General features: G+C 35.3%; 1 protein-coding gene across 1 annotated transcript; it reads right to left on the bottom strand.

The window, feature by feature from the left end:
* Positions 1 to 2936: 2936 nt before the first annotated feature.
* LOC106881836 (centromere protein M) lies at positions 2937 to 18403 on the bottom strand. Its single transcript, XM_014932350.3, has 6 exons — positions 18138 to 18403; positions 15686 to 15765; positions 11008 to 11103; positions 7698 to 7780; positions 6347 to 6438; positions 2937 to 3255 (listed from the first exon to the last, which is right to left on the bottom strand). The coding sequence occupies exons 1-6, from the start codon at positions 18303 to 18305 to the stop codon at positions 3154 to 3156; spliced, it is 621 nt and encodes a 206-aa protein (XP_014787836.2). The 5' UTR covers positions 18306 to 18403; the 3' UTR covers positions 2937 to 3153.
* Between the last annotated feature and the right edge of the window lie 25 nt (positions 18404 to 18428).

Raw genomic sequence — 18428 nt, 5'->3', positions numbered from 1 at the left:
CATAAATAAACCACCACCAGTTGTCAAGTGGTGGTGGTGGGGACAAACAAAGACACACACACAGATATATTGACAGACAGGCAGATGGATATAGATATACTATAGGCTTCCAAATATTTTGTCTAACAAATTCACACACAAAGCATTGGTCAACTCAGGGTAATGGTAGAAGACACTTACCCAAGGGGCCATGAAGTGACTTAAATAAATTTTTAAATACTAACTTCATGGGACCTGCCAGTCACCTGTTCACCTATGAGTCTGGTGGGCACACTAGTTAGATTGACTACATTCTCACCAGGAAACGGGGAAGATGGCTACTTATAAATGCCAAAACCTTCCCAGGTGAAGAATGCACCCCACAACACAGGTTAGTAGTTTGCAACTTCAGGATCAGGGCTAAATAGTTGTCCAGAAGACGACCAGCATGGAAAAGTGTCTGGAAGCTTAAGGATCCTCTGAGATTTAGAGAAGTATTACTTGAAGCATTTAATGAAAAAGAGGATATAGCGTCACATAATGTGGAGGACAACTGGAGGTTCCTACAAGACAAACTGTTGAGAGCTACTGACCAGATCTGTGACAGGTGCAAAGTCCATTCTCAACCTTAGGTAAGATGGTGGTGGAACAATGTAGTTGACAAGGTCATTAGGGGAAAGAAACAGGCATGGAAGGACTGGAAGTGTGGTGGTAGCAGGAAACTGTATCAGATCACCAGAAGGGAAGCTAGGAGACAGGTTTACTTAGCCAGAGGGGAAGCAGATGAGAAAAGTTCTGCATCATGAGGATCAGAGACTTGAAGTGTTTCGTATTGCAAGACAGTGAGTGAGAAAGAATCATGATGTCATAGGAGAGAAATATGTCCTCATGGATGATGGCTCACTTGCATTTAATGATACTGCAAAAAGAGAGAGATGCCACTATGAAAGGTTGCTAAATGAAGAGAATGAATGGGAGAAAGAGAGTCTGCCAAATGTCGACCCAACAGAGGGACCAGCTATTCAAATTGACTACCTTGGTAGATAAAGTAATTAAGAGTATGAAGACAGGGAAAGCCCCTGGCCCATCAGGAAGCACACCTGAGATGCTTAAAATATCTGGCAGTGTAGGCTATAGTCTAGTCACCCATACAGTCAACCAGGTGATACATGAAGGAGTCATACCCAATGACTAGTGTAGCAGCACCACAGTCAACTGCTACAAAGGTAAAAGTGACACATTAGATAGGAATAATTAGAGGTATCAAATTGTTGGATCAGATGATGAAAGTCACGGAGAGGGTCATAACTTATAAAAAGATATAGATAATAGACATAGACATAGCTGTGTGATTAAGAGATTCACTTCACAACCACGTTGTGAAGAAAGATATGAGGAAACAAAGTTGATGTCACTTCTACAGTTATACTGCAGTATAAACAGGAACATTAAAAAATGCTATACCACAGTGTAAGATAACTATGTCACAGTAAAACAAAAAATTAATTTTATAACTGAATCATGAAGTTGAAATCTTTAATAAAAGAAACTTGAAAACCACATTTTGATAAGAAATGTGTTAAAATTGGAATTTAAAGATTGTGTAGACTTTAATAATTGCTTTCTTTTAGTAAAAGTTACACCAAACTCAATAAGAAGCTTTCTTCATTATCATAAAACTAGATGTAACAAGTAGGCATGGGTGTATGCTTTGCTACAATATCCCTGAGTCAACCAATGACATGTAAGGGAGTTTGGTAGACTAAAACTGCAGTAAACACACTGCATATCCATTTGTTTATGTCCATTTTTCCATGTTGGTATGAGTTAAATATATTACCGAGACATTGTTTATCAGCCAAGTGCTCTTTCTCTTACAAACACTCACTTGCTTTTCAAGTAATGGATCTTTTTGTTACACATATCTTTAAAGGTGTGAAATGAGTGGATGATGATTTCGCAACAGAAGTGGCAACAACACTATTTGTGGTTTGCAACTTTTGTAGAACATAAATGTAAACAAAAAGAGATACACATATATAGCTATATGATAGAATGGGTATCTGGCCATAGAAAACCTATCTCAATGAATTCTGTGTGAGACTTGTAAATATGGGAAACTGGATGTTAAATGATGATGGTGATACGCACACACTTAGCAGGATTATTTTAGTTTCTGTTTAATAAATTCATTCATAAGGCTTTGGCCAACCCAGAACTATAGAAGAAAACACTTACCGAAGGTGCTGTACAGTAGGGCTGAACATGAAACTACATGGTTGGAGAGCAAGAGTGTGTGTGTGTGTGTGTGTGCGCGTGCGTGCGTGTGTGTGAATGTAGGCATTCCATACTGCAGAAAGTTCAACATAGCTCATTGGCTTGTTGGATTCTGTAAAACTGTATAACCCATGCCAGCATAGAAGACAAATATATATATAAGCACAGGCATGACTGTGTGGTAAGAAGCTTGTTTCCCAACCACATGGTTCCAGGTTCAGTCCCACTGTATTGCATCTTGGACAAGTGACTTGTACTATAGCCTTGGGCTGGCCAAAACCTTGTGAGTGGATCTGGTAGATGGAAACTGAAAGAAGCTCATCATCATCGTTTAACGTCCGCTTTCCATGCTGGCATGGGTTGGACGATTTGACTGATCTATATATCTGTATGTGTGTCTATGTGTCTGTGTTTGTTACCCACCACCACTTGAAAGCTGATGTGTTTACATCCCCATAACTTAGCAGTTCAGCTAAAACAGACCAATAGAATAAGTACCGGGCTTTAAAGAAAAAAGCTGCTGGGGTCAAGGTGGTATCCCAGCATGGCCACAGTCTAATGACTGAAACAAGTAAAAGATAATATATATATATATATATATATATATATATATATATAACAAAACAAATTAATGTTCAAAAATTAAAAGAAAAAATCCCACACATTTAAAAAAACAGAAATATTTCAAAAAGAGCTTTTAATAACTTCAATACAAATATATTTATTTCTTACAAAAGTGCAATAATTAAAAAAAGAAAAAATATTTATGCTACTTACATATATATAAACAAATATATATTATACTTATATACAGATTTTTTTTCCTATTTACAATTAAAAGTCCAAAAAGTTGAGTCAGAAATATTTCCTTTTAAATAATATCATATATACAAAATATTAAGTCAGTGCCAATAAAAATATACTTTGGAGATTACTTTTGAATCCTGCAGATATTTCTACAATTCGAAGAATTTGACATGAGACATGATTAGCTCTGGTCTGTAAAAGAAAAGAAAAAAGACATATATTGAGGCTGTTAGTGGTATTATTTCTAAAGGTTGTTATAATTAATCATCGTCGTTTAACGTCCGCTTTCCATGCTAGTGTGGGTTGGATGATTTGACTGAGGACTGGTGGACCAGGAGGCGACACCAGGCTCCAATCTGATTTGGGAGAGTTTCTACAGCTGGATGCCCTTCCTAACACCAACCACTCTGAGAGTGTAGTGGGTGCTTTTACGTGCCACCAGCACGAGGGCCAGTCAGGCAGTCTAATATATTATCTCTTCAATTAAGTGCTTCCTCAACAGTAACACATACACTACCGCCAAACACTGACACTTCTAGAATATGAAGACATTACTGAGATTCTAATGTCAGTAATACATTCAAATTCTGACAGTGTATTACTGACATGTAGTAGTAGTAATCATTGTCATCATCATTTAACGTCTGTTTTCCATGCTGGCATAGGTTGGATGGCTTGACAGGAACTGGTAATGCTATGGGCCACAGCAGGTTCCATAGTCTATTTTGGCTTGGTTTCTGCGACTGGATGCATTTCCTAATGCCAGCCATTTTCCAGAGAGTTCTGGGTGCTTTTTATGTGGCACATCACAGGTGCTTTGATGGTGACACATAAAAAAACACCCAGTACACTCTGTGGAGTGGTTGGCATTAGGAAGGGCATCCAGCTGTACGCTTTTAAGTGTATTACTGATATTGAACTGTGACATCAAGGAAAACACTGAAACTTGCACAGCAATAAAGGAACTTTCACATATAAAAGAGGCATAGAGACAGAAAGAGAGAGAGAGAAAGAAAGAACCTTCCCCTTTCAGCCTGCCTCTTCTACCACTACTATTATGGCTTAAATTCCTCAAAAAAAGCATCCAAAATCATCCTATTGTCTCAGAAAAAGAATAAGGTGTACTGAAAGATGTTGGCCACAGAGGGGACAGGTAGAATAGACTTTGTCGACAAGGCTCTTGATGCTAGTACTATTTCTCTCTGTGTGGACTGAAATGATTTGGTACATCTGTTTGGATACTGACAATTTGGCATAGCTGACTGGACATCCAACCTATTTTGGGTGGAGACAAACACATGCCTGTGCATAATATACACATTCAAGAATGTCTTTTACAGTCATGCCTCTTATTCCTTCTCTCAGCCAGGGTGAGGTGGGGGTTTATCTTACAGGTTTGTGAATGCTGGTGCCACTTAAAAAGCACCCATGTTGGTGCCACATAAGAAGAACCAATGTTGGTGCCTAGTATAAAGCAGCTGTGCTGGTGTCACATAAAAAACAACCAGTATACTGTGTAAATTGCTTGGCACTGGGAAGGGAATATAGCCATAGAAACCATGCCAAAACTGACAAATGGAGCCTGGCCAGCTCTTGTCAAACTGTCCAACCCATTCCTGCATGGAGAACGGATGTTTGATGATGATGATGACACAGATAGAGTGCCATTACACATACATACAAACATAACTAGATGCTCACAGAGTGAGAGGGGGAGGAGGCATAGAACGTGAGAAACATTAAAACTTTTGATGTTGAATAAGTCAGCTTTGTAAGAGGAATGCCAAAATGTCTTGTATCCTTCTGTGTGTGTATATATTGCTTATGCCTGTCTGGGTTGAGTGGAAGAGAAATTTGTGTTTAAATGTAGTTGTGCTCTGAAGTGTTGTATATATGTCTGGATAAAACTCCTAGTAACAAGTCCCTAGTCACATCGTCCCCATTTTCTCTCTCTCTCTCTCTTCTTTCCTACTGCGAGATGTCTATTTCTGTGCTTCTACTCATACTCCTCGTATCTGGCACAAAGCCACCTCCTTCAACACTATACCCTCCCTTACTTGAGAGGTCTTGTCTTGTTAATTATTTGGTGACCTCACTGCTGATGGTGCCATATAAAAAGCACCCAGTCCATGCTGTAAAGTGGCTGGTGTTAGGAAGGCCACCTGGCCATAAAAACCATACCAAAGCAGACAGTAGAGCTTGGTGCAATCTTCTGACTTCCCAGTTCCTATCAAACCATCTAACCCATTCCAACATGGAAAGTGGATGTTAAAATATGATGATGATGTGTTTGGCATTGGGGTTTCATATGGTGACAGAGACTGTAGAAGTTATAACTTACTATAGCAACTAATTGTACCACTCATATGTTCAGCTGGTCTGTGTACAATTTGCTAAAACATAATGCACTATTTTATGTATTTTGTACTTTGTTGTGGAAAGATTGGGGATTCTAGTAGGATTATTATAGTCTGTGATGGTTCTACTATATTGTTTGTATGCCAAAGCTGTTGTTTCATTCCGTTGGCTAAATGTAGTAATTGTGATTGCTCTTAGTATTATTGCAATTGTTCCTAGATGCTGTTTAGCACCAGGTCAGCTTTGACCAAAGGTGTTCTAGCCATGACCAGCTGTTTTCTTTTTTCAGACATCCATAGCATGGATGCAAGATATAGATGTTTCTAGTCTCCCTTGAAAACATGTCTGGCCAAGGAGAAGTATTAGCTTGCTGGGAAACAGGTGAAGGTTGATAACTGGAAGGGCATCAGGCTGTAGAAAATCTGTCTGAACAAATTCTGTATGACCCATACACACATGAAAAAGTTGACAACTAACAATGGTTTGATACATTCCCTTAGCTTAGCAGTTTGACGGAAAGTAATTTAATTTCTGGGATTGATTTGATAAGCTAAACTCTTCAAATTAATGCAAAAGGATAAAAGAATACTTAAAGGTATGGTAATGAACATCAGTAAGAAAATGTTTTCATTTTTAGATTTAAAAAAAAATAATTCAAATCCTTAGTATTTAATCTCCCACTCAAATATTCTATTGGTTTTAAGTTAAAATTAACCAGATCCAATATCTCACACCTACCCGACAATGTCACTCTAAAAATATACAAACACCACTGAAAACTTGGAGCTACAAAATAATGTGATTAATTCACAACAATGTGAATAAATAGGCAACGCATCTGACAATGAAATCTGAATGTTAAAGGGTTAAATAAGTGTATAAAGGAAGATGAACGTAATAAATTGTTTAAAAAATACCAACTTACCTCAATATTTCCATAAATTGTTATTAAGTTATACATCTTTGCAATATCTTTAATGGATTCGATTTCAATGGTAGACATCTTCCGATGATTATCTGATGCAAATTGAAAAAATGTATGATTCTTTTATTGAAACATCACAGAAGTAATGATTACACAAACAAGCTATTAATATTGATAGTTACAAAGGCTAATCTATCAGTATTTATTACTAAAATTCCTGGAATTAATGGAGAGGCATAATTGTTGTGGATATGGAGTTTGCTTCACAACCACATAGTTTTGAGTTCTATCCTACTGCATGGAACCTTGGACAAGTATCTTCAGTACTTTTTAGTAATCTTCCCCCGTTTTACAAGATATATTGGTACTTTTGGTTATCTCCGATTAAAAAAATTGTTTCACCCTCAATAAAACAAAACAAAAAAAATGAAAAAATTAATAAACATAAAAAGTGAAAAGATGAAACATCGTTTTGAATCTGATAATATTTTATAACAAATAATACCATGCCTATTGAGGAGGCCAAACGTCAACAATGTGTTGAAGTACTGAATCAAAACGATCTAACTCTTTTAATCCAATCTCTTGTCGCCACGTTAACTCGAATTTTTAGTGGGGAGATAACCCAATTTTTTAATGGGTTTTAGTTAAAGAAACCGATGGCAGGACTTCTTCTTTGTAAGCCAAGTACTTATTCTGTCAGTCTCTTTTGCCGAACTGCTAAGTTATGGGGATGTAAACACACCAACATCAGTTGTCAAGCAATGGTGTTGGGAATAAACAAAGACACACATTCAAATCAATAGTGGCAGACAACTAGTTAAAGGTCAGTGGTCCATATCATAAAACCAACACTGCATTGTGTCTATGTTCAAGATATTTCATCTTCAAAAGGCCCATTACACTATAAGTACCACAAGGGAAGAGAAATTTTTAGGATTGCAAATAGCAACAGCAGTGATAATAGAGCTTCATTAGCTGGTAATATTGGTTTTAATTTATTCTGAGAGGTAGTTTAGCAAGGGATAGCTTTTCCCCATATCAAATACACAATCCTCATCATTTAAACATCCACTTTTCCATGCTTGCATAGGTCAGGCAGAGTTTACTGATATGTTTTTAACAGAAGCAAACTTCTTAATTACACACCTATGCCTTTGAACACGAATTTACAACAAAGAAAAATCTGTAATAGTAATGCCTGTAACCTGATGGAGAGAATCACTATTTGCTGAAACTGTAATAGCATGGACACTGAACTATCCATGTCATTATAGTTCTGTTAAGGGAATGAGTAAGTCAATATTCCAATGCTAGATGGACAATAACACTAAGCAACAGAAAATCTCACCTGGTAGATGAACAATCAAACATGCTCTTCCAAGAAAGTATTCAGCATCAATAAATTTCACAGCTTCTTGTAAACAGTTCAGACTAAGAAGGATTAAAATGGTTCAAGAAAGAAATAATAGTCATTAAAATCGTGGTCAGATATAAGATAATGACCAAGTAATAATTTTAAGTCAAACATGATATAAGAATAAGTGACATCTAAAATCAAAACAATGAGAATAATAACTGTGTAACAAAATTTTTATTATTTCTTGGCTTTGGTCAGTAAGTGTTAATTCCTATTCGCCTTTATCTAGAAATCAAATGACATGACTACTATTCCCTTCAAACATTGCTTTTGTGACCTGGACATCAATGTTTTGAAACTCACCTATTTTCCATTACATTTCAGACAGATTCAGCACTGAGTTACTGAAGCAGAAATATTGTTGTAGCAAATATTCTGCTCAATACCACAGATTTGCTTGTCAGTTGCTTGATCATAACCACTTGAGCATGTCCCTTAGTGGCTGACAATATGTGCATCTCTGATCATGCGCAGGAGTAGTGGGGGAGTATCATAGCCATGTGTTGAGAGGGATTCTTTGAGGTTTGAATAAATCTAAGAAAAGCAAGTTTGAAGGAAATATTAGCCATTTTTTCCTACTTTGTAGAGATAAGCATATAAGAAATAACAGTTGCTATTTAAGGACAAAAATCACATTACAAAGTGTAATATGAACATGTAATACAAGTCTGAAATAAACTCAAATTATGAAGCTTTTATAAATCAAATGCTAATTCTAGTTGTTTGCTATCTAGAAAATGAATAAATACTGAGATCTGTAAACCTTTAGCATTCTGATTGCTTAAATTTAATGCTTATTTATTCACATTGTTTTGAATTAATCAGGCATTGAAGCTTCATGACTTCAATGACGTGATTGTTTATTATTAAAATAACATTATGTGGTAGGTGTGAAAAGTTGAATCTGGTCAGTTTGAACATAAAACAGGTAGAATCCGAGGTAGACTGAGCCATCAGTCAACTGGGCACTGCCCAAGAGCCTGGAGCTCTGAGGGGCCCACACTCTACATGTTAACTCTCTTTGATATCAATGCCAAGGGGCCCGGTGAACAGCTATGCACGTGGGCCCTTAATACTCTCATCCCTGGGTAGGATATTTCAGCTGGATATGGCTGGTTTAAATGCCAAAGGCTTAAATTTGTTTTATTCCAGCTGGCCTAAACATCACTCTGAACATAATTTAGTAACTTGTTAGAAACCATCTGCATTAAAGTGTTATTCATAAATTAAAACCTAAAATACAAGATGTAAGTAAAAGTTCCGACATTATCAAATTATATCTAAGAACTGTTTGATATTCCAATAAATTAAAAGTTACAGTTATTTCACAAAACCCTTATTTGGTTCTTCATTATTTTGAAAAATTAACTTAACGTTTTAGCATTCACATTATTCTGTCAAGTTGCCATCCAGTTTCACCAGTCCTCAGTCAAATCGTCCAACCCATGCTAGCATGGAAAGCGGACGTTAAACGATAATGATGATGATGAATTAATCATACATTATCTCATAGCTTCAAGATTTCAATGATGTGATTATTTATATTTAGAATGACATTGTAGAGGATGTGTGAGAGGCCATATCTGGCTGGTTTGAGCACAAAACAGGCAAAATATTTGGGCCAGATATAGTCAGTTTAAATGCTAAAGGGTTAAACACATTGACAATGTATTCTTAGTGGAATTAGGACCAAAAAAGGATTGAGTGTCAATGGTCTAAAATAAATCTACTGTAAATGCCCACCTTACTCTATGCATATAGTAAGCTGAAGCATTTTAATTAATTAAAATTCCTCCATCAGTGAGAGAATAATCTTCATAACTAATTCTGTACAAGAAAGGAAGAGAAAGTACCATAAAATTTACAAATTAAAAATAGAATGAGAAAGCAGTGGAGAGAAAATGATTTTTGATCATAAAGTGACAACTCCAGGCATGTTAATGCCTTATTGGACCTCCTCAACAAAGCATAGTCTAAACATTATTGCCAGATCTTGGGACATCTAGAAAGAATATACAGATTTTCTTAGTGGCATGATAATTTCAAAGAATAGATAGGAAATACCCAGGGACGCCTGTCACATGGAAAACAGAAAAGTGTGCATTAACATATTGCAACATAGTAAACCAAACTAATAATAATGTCCTAATAATAGAACTTTTATATAAAAGCATAAAAATATATGCTAGTAGATAAGTAGCAAAAGAAAAGACAGAGTGAATTAAAATAAAGAATGAGGTATACTATAACAAAATGTAGACAACAAGAAATCATTAAACAACTAAAGAAAATGGAAGAAAGCAATCAAGTGAAGATATTTTTCAAAGGAGAGAGAAAAAGCAGAAAAATCAAGATGACAAAGTTAAGAACTTTTTAGCAGTTAAAGTAGTAATTCCTGTTTTCTCACTTTTCCCATTTTTATTTGTTCACCATCATCATTTCACATCTGCTTATCATATTGGCAAGTGATAGATGTGTCATAATGATTCAGTTAAATTCTTATTTTGAGTTACTACCCTCCCAGATCAGTTGGAGGATACTGTGTCATGCTAGTATTTTCTTTTCTTTGGCATGATATTTATAAGTGGATGTCCTTCCTAACAGTTATCACTTTACAGAGTGTACTGGAGACATTTTATAGCACAACCACAAAAGAGAGTGCCAATGTCTTCAGCATGACTAAAATATCACACTCCCTTGATGACTCTACTGGATTCACCAACCACTTTATAGAATGTAGTAAGTGTATTTTATCATGGTACCAGTATTAGTGATGTTGCCTAATATCACACAAGATTTAAAGAGCCATCTCTAGTTTAGGTTGTCTCAGATTGTTCAAGGCAATGTGTTCAAGAGGGTGAACAGAAGAGAAGGTGTTAACAGAAGATGAACAAGAGTGAGTGGGCAAAGAAGGTGAGAGAAAGACAAGACAAACAATGGTTGAAGTGAGAGAATAACAGAGGAGGGGGGGTGATGAAATGGTGAGAGGATGATAAAAGAGGAAGTAATAAAACAGTGAAAGGGATGAGAGGGTGACAGAGGAAAGCACAAAGCTGTAAAGAATAATAAAAGAGAGAGAATAAACATAGAAGGCAACAACAATGAAACACATTGGCATTCTATTTCATATGACAACTTACAAACTAAATTTTTTTTTTTTTGGTACATTCTGTGCTGACCATTATTGCTTTCTAAGACAATTTATTGAAGAAAAATATATTTTGTATTAAAGTGAACAAACCTTTCCTTTCTTGTAACATCAATAACAAAACAAATGAAATCAATCCTTGGTCGAGGTGGATCCGTGGGTTCTAGTGGCAAATTACTGGTCAGTCGACTGAAGAATAAGAAGAAAAAAAACTGTAGATAGAAACAATGCAAAAAAAAAAAAAAAAAAACTGAAACAAAAAAGTAAGCAACACAAACATAGCTGTGTGATTAAGATGTTTGCTCCTAACCAACTGATTTTGGGTTCAGTCCCACACAATAACACCTTGGACATGTATCTTCTACTGTACTCCTGGCCTTGTGAAAAAGATTTGATAGACAAAAACTGAAAGAAGCATATTATATATATATATATATATCATCTTCATCATCATTATTTAACATCCATTGTCCATGCTGGCATGGGTTGGACAGTTTGATCGGACTGGGATGCTGGAAGGCTGCACCAGGCTCCAATCTGATTATATATATATACATATATCATCATTGTTTTAATATGCACTTTTCGATGCTTGTATGGGTCAGATAGAGTTTAGTGAAGCAAATTTTCTACAACTGGATGTCATACCTGTTACCAACCTTCACCTGATTCCAAATGAGGTAATATTTCTCCATAACTAGACATGTTTTCATGAAAGATCAGAAATGAAGGATGTTGCTTGCAAAATGGTGACACTTGTTTTGCAACTTATATATGATGTCAAGGCAAGGAGACAGTAACACACACATCTGCATGTATATATATATATATATATATATACATATAATAATATAAATAATATATAAATATATGCATATATCCATACATATATGTACATACCTACATATATATGTATATATACATGCATATATGGGTACAGAACATCACAAAAAACGTTGAACACAATGAGAAATGAAAACATAAAAACAAAACATAGAAAGCAAACTTCTTTGCGAACAACAAAAAAAAAAACCCATAGAAACGAGACATGCAACATGAGTATATCCCTTCGTCAGTTGTCCGTTTCATCTACACCGCATTTCGAAGGAAAGGACAATACGTGACATCGTTGAAACAGTCCTTCCTGCAAAGCAAATTAAATAAAATTTGGGATTTTTTGCGGAGGGTGAAAGTGTTAACAAGACATTAAAAACAAACAGTGAGGGCTGTTGAGCCAAGATGATAGAAAAATTATTATGAATGCTATATAAACATTAACAACCACACATAATGTATATGTTTTGTGTGTTTGCCGTTATGCTGCGATTAGGTGTGGTGGAGATTACTCCCTTAAAACACCTGAAAGTCATGGACAGGTGAGACCACTCACCCCAGATCCCATTCAAGAGTGATGGATATCAATGTTTCATTTTTGTGACTTATCAACATCACATACTTGAACACCGAATCAGAGGTGAATCATACTGCCAGTATACATATGTGTGTATATATACATATATATATATATATATATATATATATATATATATATATATATATATACATATATATATATATATATATATATATATATATATACATATATATATATATATATATATATATATATATATATATATCAAGCCAAGTAAAATTGCAGTTGTGACAGATACCAGTGTCATGCAAATGGCACCAGTGCTGGTGGCACATAAAAGCACCCATTACACTCTCGGAGTTGTTGGCATTAGGAAGGGCATCCATCTGTAGAAGGCATGCCAAATCAGACTGGAGTCTGGTGCAGCCTTTCAGCTTCCCAGCCCTGGTCAGACTGTCCAACCCATGCCGGCATTGACAACAAACGTTAAATGATGATGATTGTTGTGTCTACGGAGAGTCATTATGCCAATATTATTAACACATGCACTGGTTCAATTCCACTTCTTTATTATTAATCAACTGGTTCAATATCCAACTAACTAATCAATTATTTGTAAGTCATTTGTTTTGTTTTTGTTTGTGAAAGCTCTTTCGTTGCTACTTGCAACCTTTTCAATGACATTTGACTTAGTCAATAATCTAATGGGCTTTTCTCAGTTTACATTCTTCAAATCCACTTACAAGGTTTTGGTTGGCAAGGGGCTGCAGCAGAAGACACTTGACCAAGGTACCACACAGTGGGACTGAACCCAAAACTATGTGGTTGGGAAGCAAACTTCTTACCACAAAGCAACACCAATGCTTACAGTGATAAACTTGAATGTCTCAAAATCACATTATTTTATTTTCAATCTCTATTCTCTCTTAGTATCTGTTTCTCATCCACTCCTACACTATTTCCAATATTCTGTTGTATAATACACACACAAACACATGACCAGCTTTTTTTTTATGTGGAAAGCACAATACAAGAATTAAAACATACGTAGTAGTTGTAAAACAAAATATTAAAAAAAAAGCACATATGAATGGCATTATCTATTTTTGTTATCAGTGGGAAGGATTGGCACATTTTGGATATTTGCATATGAATAAAACAGGTGACTTGTCTTCCGACAGTTGTATCACACCATAATGTGAACAATGAAATGTCAAAATGCTACTGACTTTCGAGAAAAATTAGTAATATTTTTCAGTAAAGGCACAGGCATGGTTATCATCATCATCATCAATTAACATCTGTTATCCATGCTAGCATGCTGTACCAGGGTCCAGTCTGATTTGGCATGGTTTCTATAGCTGGATGCTTTTCCTAACACTAACCACTTTATAGAGTGTGCTGGGTGCTTTTACATTGCACTTTTACATGTCATCACACAGGTCCTTTTACGGGGCACTACCACAAGTACTTCACACCACCAGAAGGATCGGTCTTGACACTTCTGCTGTGGGGTATGGGTCTTCTTGACACATACCCTGGTTGTGTGGTTAAGAAGCTTGTTTTACAATCAAGTGGTTTTGGGTTCAGTCCCACAACACTATACCTTGGGCAAGTGTCTTCTACTGTAGTCCTAGGCCTACCAATGTCTTGTAAGTGAATTTGATAGACAGAAACTGTATGGAGGCCCATTATATGTGTGTATATATATCTTTATATTTGCTTGTTTCCCTCACCACTACTTGACAACTGGTGTTGGTTTGTTTACATCTCCATGACATGGCAGTTCAGCAAAAATGAACAATAAAATAAGTACCTGTACTTAACAAAATAAGTCCTGGGATCAATTTCTTTGACTAAAGTAGTGCCCCAGTATGACCACAGTCTAATGACTGAAACAAGTAAAAGATAAAAAAGTACAGCATAATGATTACTGAACCAATCAAGGAGCTCCTACATCATCACTTGACCTGCTAGAAATAACAGCCAAACCTTAATTAAATCAAACCTGACTATCTAAACTAAAGACAACACATATTAGATAACAATGTAGTGTTACAAAACCCCTAAAATGATGGAATGGTCATGGTTGGAATGCCTTTAATCATGACTTGGAGCTAAACATGCTGACTATAATGAAGTTTGGACTCAGTAGCCCAGCAACTTAATAAGTGAATCATCATCATCATCATCATCACTGTTTTAATGTCCACCTTTCCATGTTAGCATAGGTCAGACAGAATTCGTGGAGGAAGATTTTCTATGGCCAGATGTTCTTGCTATTGCTAAAACTCACCTGTTTCCAAGTAAGGTAATAAATCCAGCTATATTTTCATGCATGACTGGAAACAAATGATGTTTGTATGATAGTATTACTTGCTTACAACTATCGTACAATATCAAGACAGATACAAACACAACACATATACACCTTTAAATACATAATGAAGAAACATGACTCAGTGCAGCACTGGATTAACCATTAATCAAAATAAGCATGTGCTTAGGGCATCAAAGGAAGTGGTGGGGGGCACCACAGAAATGGTAAATCGTTTACGGCACAAAAGAAATCACTTTAAACTTGCTAAAATAATATTTGAGGTAGTGTATGTGATTGGAAATATAATTTCAAAGTGTTCATGGTGTTATAGTGAAGATTTGATTGAAGACTTTACAATTAGAAAAAAGTAGGAGAAAACTTTTGAAATATAAAGTGGAAGCATAAAAAGATAAAATAAACATTTCCTCCCATCTTACTCTTGGTTTTGTTTCATTTTGAAAAACAAAAAAAAAAAAGAATTATTTTATGGCTTATTGTTTAAATTTTGAATTACATATATATGGTGGCACTAAAATCTTTTAAGTGCTTAGGGCTTCAATGGATCTTACTCCAGCGCTGGCTCACTGGTTAGAGCATTGAGCTTGCAATCATGAGGCAGTGAGTTCGATTCATGGACCAGGCTGTGTGTTGTGTTCTTGTGCAAGACACTTTATCCAAGGGAATGGCAAAGGCCGACACTGTTTGGCACCAGTGTCATCACAACTCATTTCTACAGCTGAGTAAACTGGAGCAATGTGAAATAAAATGTCTTACTCAAGAACACAATGCACAGCCTGGTCTGGGAATCGAATTCACTACCTTATGATGGTGAACCTGATGCTCTAACTAATGAGCTATGCACCTTTGTCACACAGTCATTTGACATACTAAAAATAGCAGCCATATCTCACTGAGCCATCTTATAGACGGAAAGGTGTATTGAATACCCTTGTGGTTCAAGATATGCCAGCCTGGAAAAAAAAAATCAAAATAGAATGGTCATAGCTCTACTCACTCAGGACTGACTCAGGGTTAAATACCAACAATCTGAAGCAAAGAATATATGTGATACTTACACCAAAAGAGGAAACTTATCTGACATAGAGACCAGGCTTTCAGCAAGTTTCTTTTTGTTGATGCCATATTCTCCAAGGATCTACAGAAAAGGTAAATAAATATAACATTAAAACAACTGAATATTGTATAGCTTCTGATAATCTTCTTTTAATCAATGTGCTTCACAAGTTTCCAATACAAATCAGAAAACAGCAGAGTGAGGGAGAGAGAGAGAGAGAGAGAGAGAGAGAGCGTGTGGAAAAGTGGACATGATGGTGATAATATAACATCTTAATTAAAACAAACCCTCTATATGGTTGTTCATTCTGCTCGAAATAACAGCTTAATTTTCCTATTATCTTAAAAATGGAAAAGACAATGGAGAATAGAGTTCTTGATACTTTTAAAAAGACAAGATGGTCATGACTGGAATGGTTTTAATCAAAAGGGTTGTTCTGGTTAGACAACTGTACAACTGATCTCAGAAATAACAGATATGAAATTATCCTTAACCCTGAGTAAGTGTTGCAAAAATTACGAGACTTTTTCTTTATACACACACACACAAAAAAGAACATGTCTTTCTTAGATCAATAATCATTACAGAAAATGTTTTGCCAGATTCAAAGGAAAACAGATGACAAGTACCAGTTTTATCTAACCTTAACAACTTTCACCAATGGACTTTCTGTGCAAGACCGTTATCCATGAATAAAAAAAAATTTAAAAAAAGAGAGAGAGGAGGGATGTTAAATAGATGAAAAAGTCCAAAACGTGTAAGACTGAAGAAATGTGGAATTTTTTCCGTAAAAAAAAAATTTAGAGAAGTTAATAACAAGAACACGCAATTGATCCACTCCTATTTAGCAGAAAAAAGTCGTTCAGTGAACTTAATTAGGCGGAGGTAAAGGACATAGACCACACCACCTTTCGGTTATTATTATTTTTTTTTTTTTCTACAGAAACCCACCTTTTTGATTGTGGAGATTTCAAATCTGCAAAAAAAAAAAAAAAAAAAAAAAAAAAAAAAAAAAAAATCGGCATTTCAAAATTGAAATTTTACAATTGTTTTATTTTTCAGAATCATAATCTACGTATTTTTCTACGTATTTCACACAAAAAAAAAAATTCTAAAAAAAAAAAAGTGAAAAATTGTGGGTAGGGGTTAAATTAAAATTTTGAAATGCCGATTTTTTGGGGTTTTTTTTGTTTTGTTTTTTTGCAGATACGGAATCTCCGCAGTCGAAAAGGTGAGTTTCTGTAGAAAAAAAAAATCGAAAGGAGGTGCGGTCCATGTCCTTTACCTCCGCCCTTAATTGTATTTCTGAAGTGTAAATTATGTATGAGGAATATGATATTTTTATTTGGCTGTTATGCAAAAACCTTTGTCACGGTTTTCCGACAAAAACAATCTTAGACCCCCACCAATCAAACCTCCAAACATTGCCTTTCACAAAATGTGTGCGTGGTGGTGGGGGCAATTAATAATATTTACTGCATTTTTGATTTTGAGAAAAAGAATATTTCTTAGGAATGTCAACTACCTTACAAAAAGTATATCATGGGAAAACGGCACAGGATTCGAAATTAACGAAACTCGACTAAATTCAAAAACTGAACATAAAATATTCTCAAATTCTTCTTCACGATCTGCTGGAGTGACTCTCTTCCTGATATATTTACGCAACATGCAGTTAAAGAGAAGAAATTATTGAAATTAGTCATTAGAAGATGCAAAGTCATAAGTGCCGGATAAATACTGGCGTGCATCGACAACAGGTCTTTTGAACCCTAGTGCAGTTAGTAAACCTAGTAATTTTGGCCTTTCAATAGCTTAATACTGATAGGGGTCGCATACTTCTCCAGCAGATTTCAATTTTTCATTAGTAAAGACAAAATCTTCGGTGAAGCAGAAATTACTCATTTTACCCCATTTTAGACATCATTTTCTGAAAACTGATTATCAAATTAGACATTACTGCGGGGAAAAATATTTTTACTTGGAATCCGAAATGAACTGTCAAATGTTGTCGAGTTATATCGAAGGAATGCCGAAAAGAATTTTGATTGTTAAACACTAAAAATTATCTAGATATTTTACCTCTATATAAAAACCATTACAATCGGGTCAAAGATGAAAAATTCTTTGAAAACAGTCACCTGACTTAATTTCAAACTCTCTCAACTTCAACAATAACTATGCGGACCAATTTTACACTCAAAGATGACAAAACAGTACAAGATGATGATGCCATACTTGTAATATAATAATATCAAACAAATAGGAAAAAAAAATAACAAAAGATCGAAATTACTCAATTTGCCCCACAACACTAACAATACACATCACAAAGCTACTCGTAAATACAGAAGAAAGCAGTAAATATAGGGCTACTTGATAGTATAAGTGTATAAAATTTCAGCACATAACAAAAGAAATAGCTTATATATAACAAATTAATTTTAGTTTACCAATACAGAGACTTTGTTAAGGAGGGGAGCACCACTGTGTAGCCGGAGTATTGATTCATTGTTGGAAGGAGAGGAGGCCATTTTGAAACTGCCGCTGAATCTATTTTGAATTAATAATAACACTTGACATTCCCATTCGAAAATTTCGTATCTAAAAAAATTACACATCGCTTAAAAAATATAATTGTGTGAAAAAAATTACTTAATTATTATTGTTTTTATTAAATTAATTATTTGAACTCTTTCCCATGATTAACATTTAGTACGTATATTTTTTTTAAAATCTAGCTC

The sequence above is a fragment of the Octopus bimaculoides genome, chromosome 6 (assembly GCF_046866305.1).
Source record: "Octopus bimaculoides isolate indiv1 chromosome 6, ASM4686630v1, whole genome shotgun sequence".
Lineage (NCBI taxonomy): Eukaryota > Metazoa > Mollusca > Cephalopoda > Octopoda > Octopodidae > Octopus > Octopus bimaculoides.
The sequence above is the reverse complement of the archived record's forward strand: the minus strand, read 5'-3'. Positions and strand labels throughout refer to the sequence as shown.

What these genes read in the sequence shown, in the direction of transcription:
- LOC106881836 (XM_014932350.3), bottom strand. Translation starts at nt 18,305, where the DNA reads ATGTGTAATTTTTTTAGATACGAAATTTTCGAATGGGAATGTCAAGTG. An exon ending in TTAACAAAGTCTCTGTATTG is followed by an intron (nt 15,766 to 18,137) that starts GTAAACTAAAAT and finishes CCTTTTCTGTAG; the next exon opens with ATCCTTGGAGAATATGGCAT. An exon ending in TTTGATTGTTCATCTACCAG is followed by an intron (nt 6,439 to 7,697) that starts GTGAGATTTTCT and finishes AATTTGCATCAG; the next exon opens with ATAATCATCGGAAGATGTCT.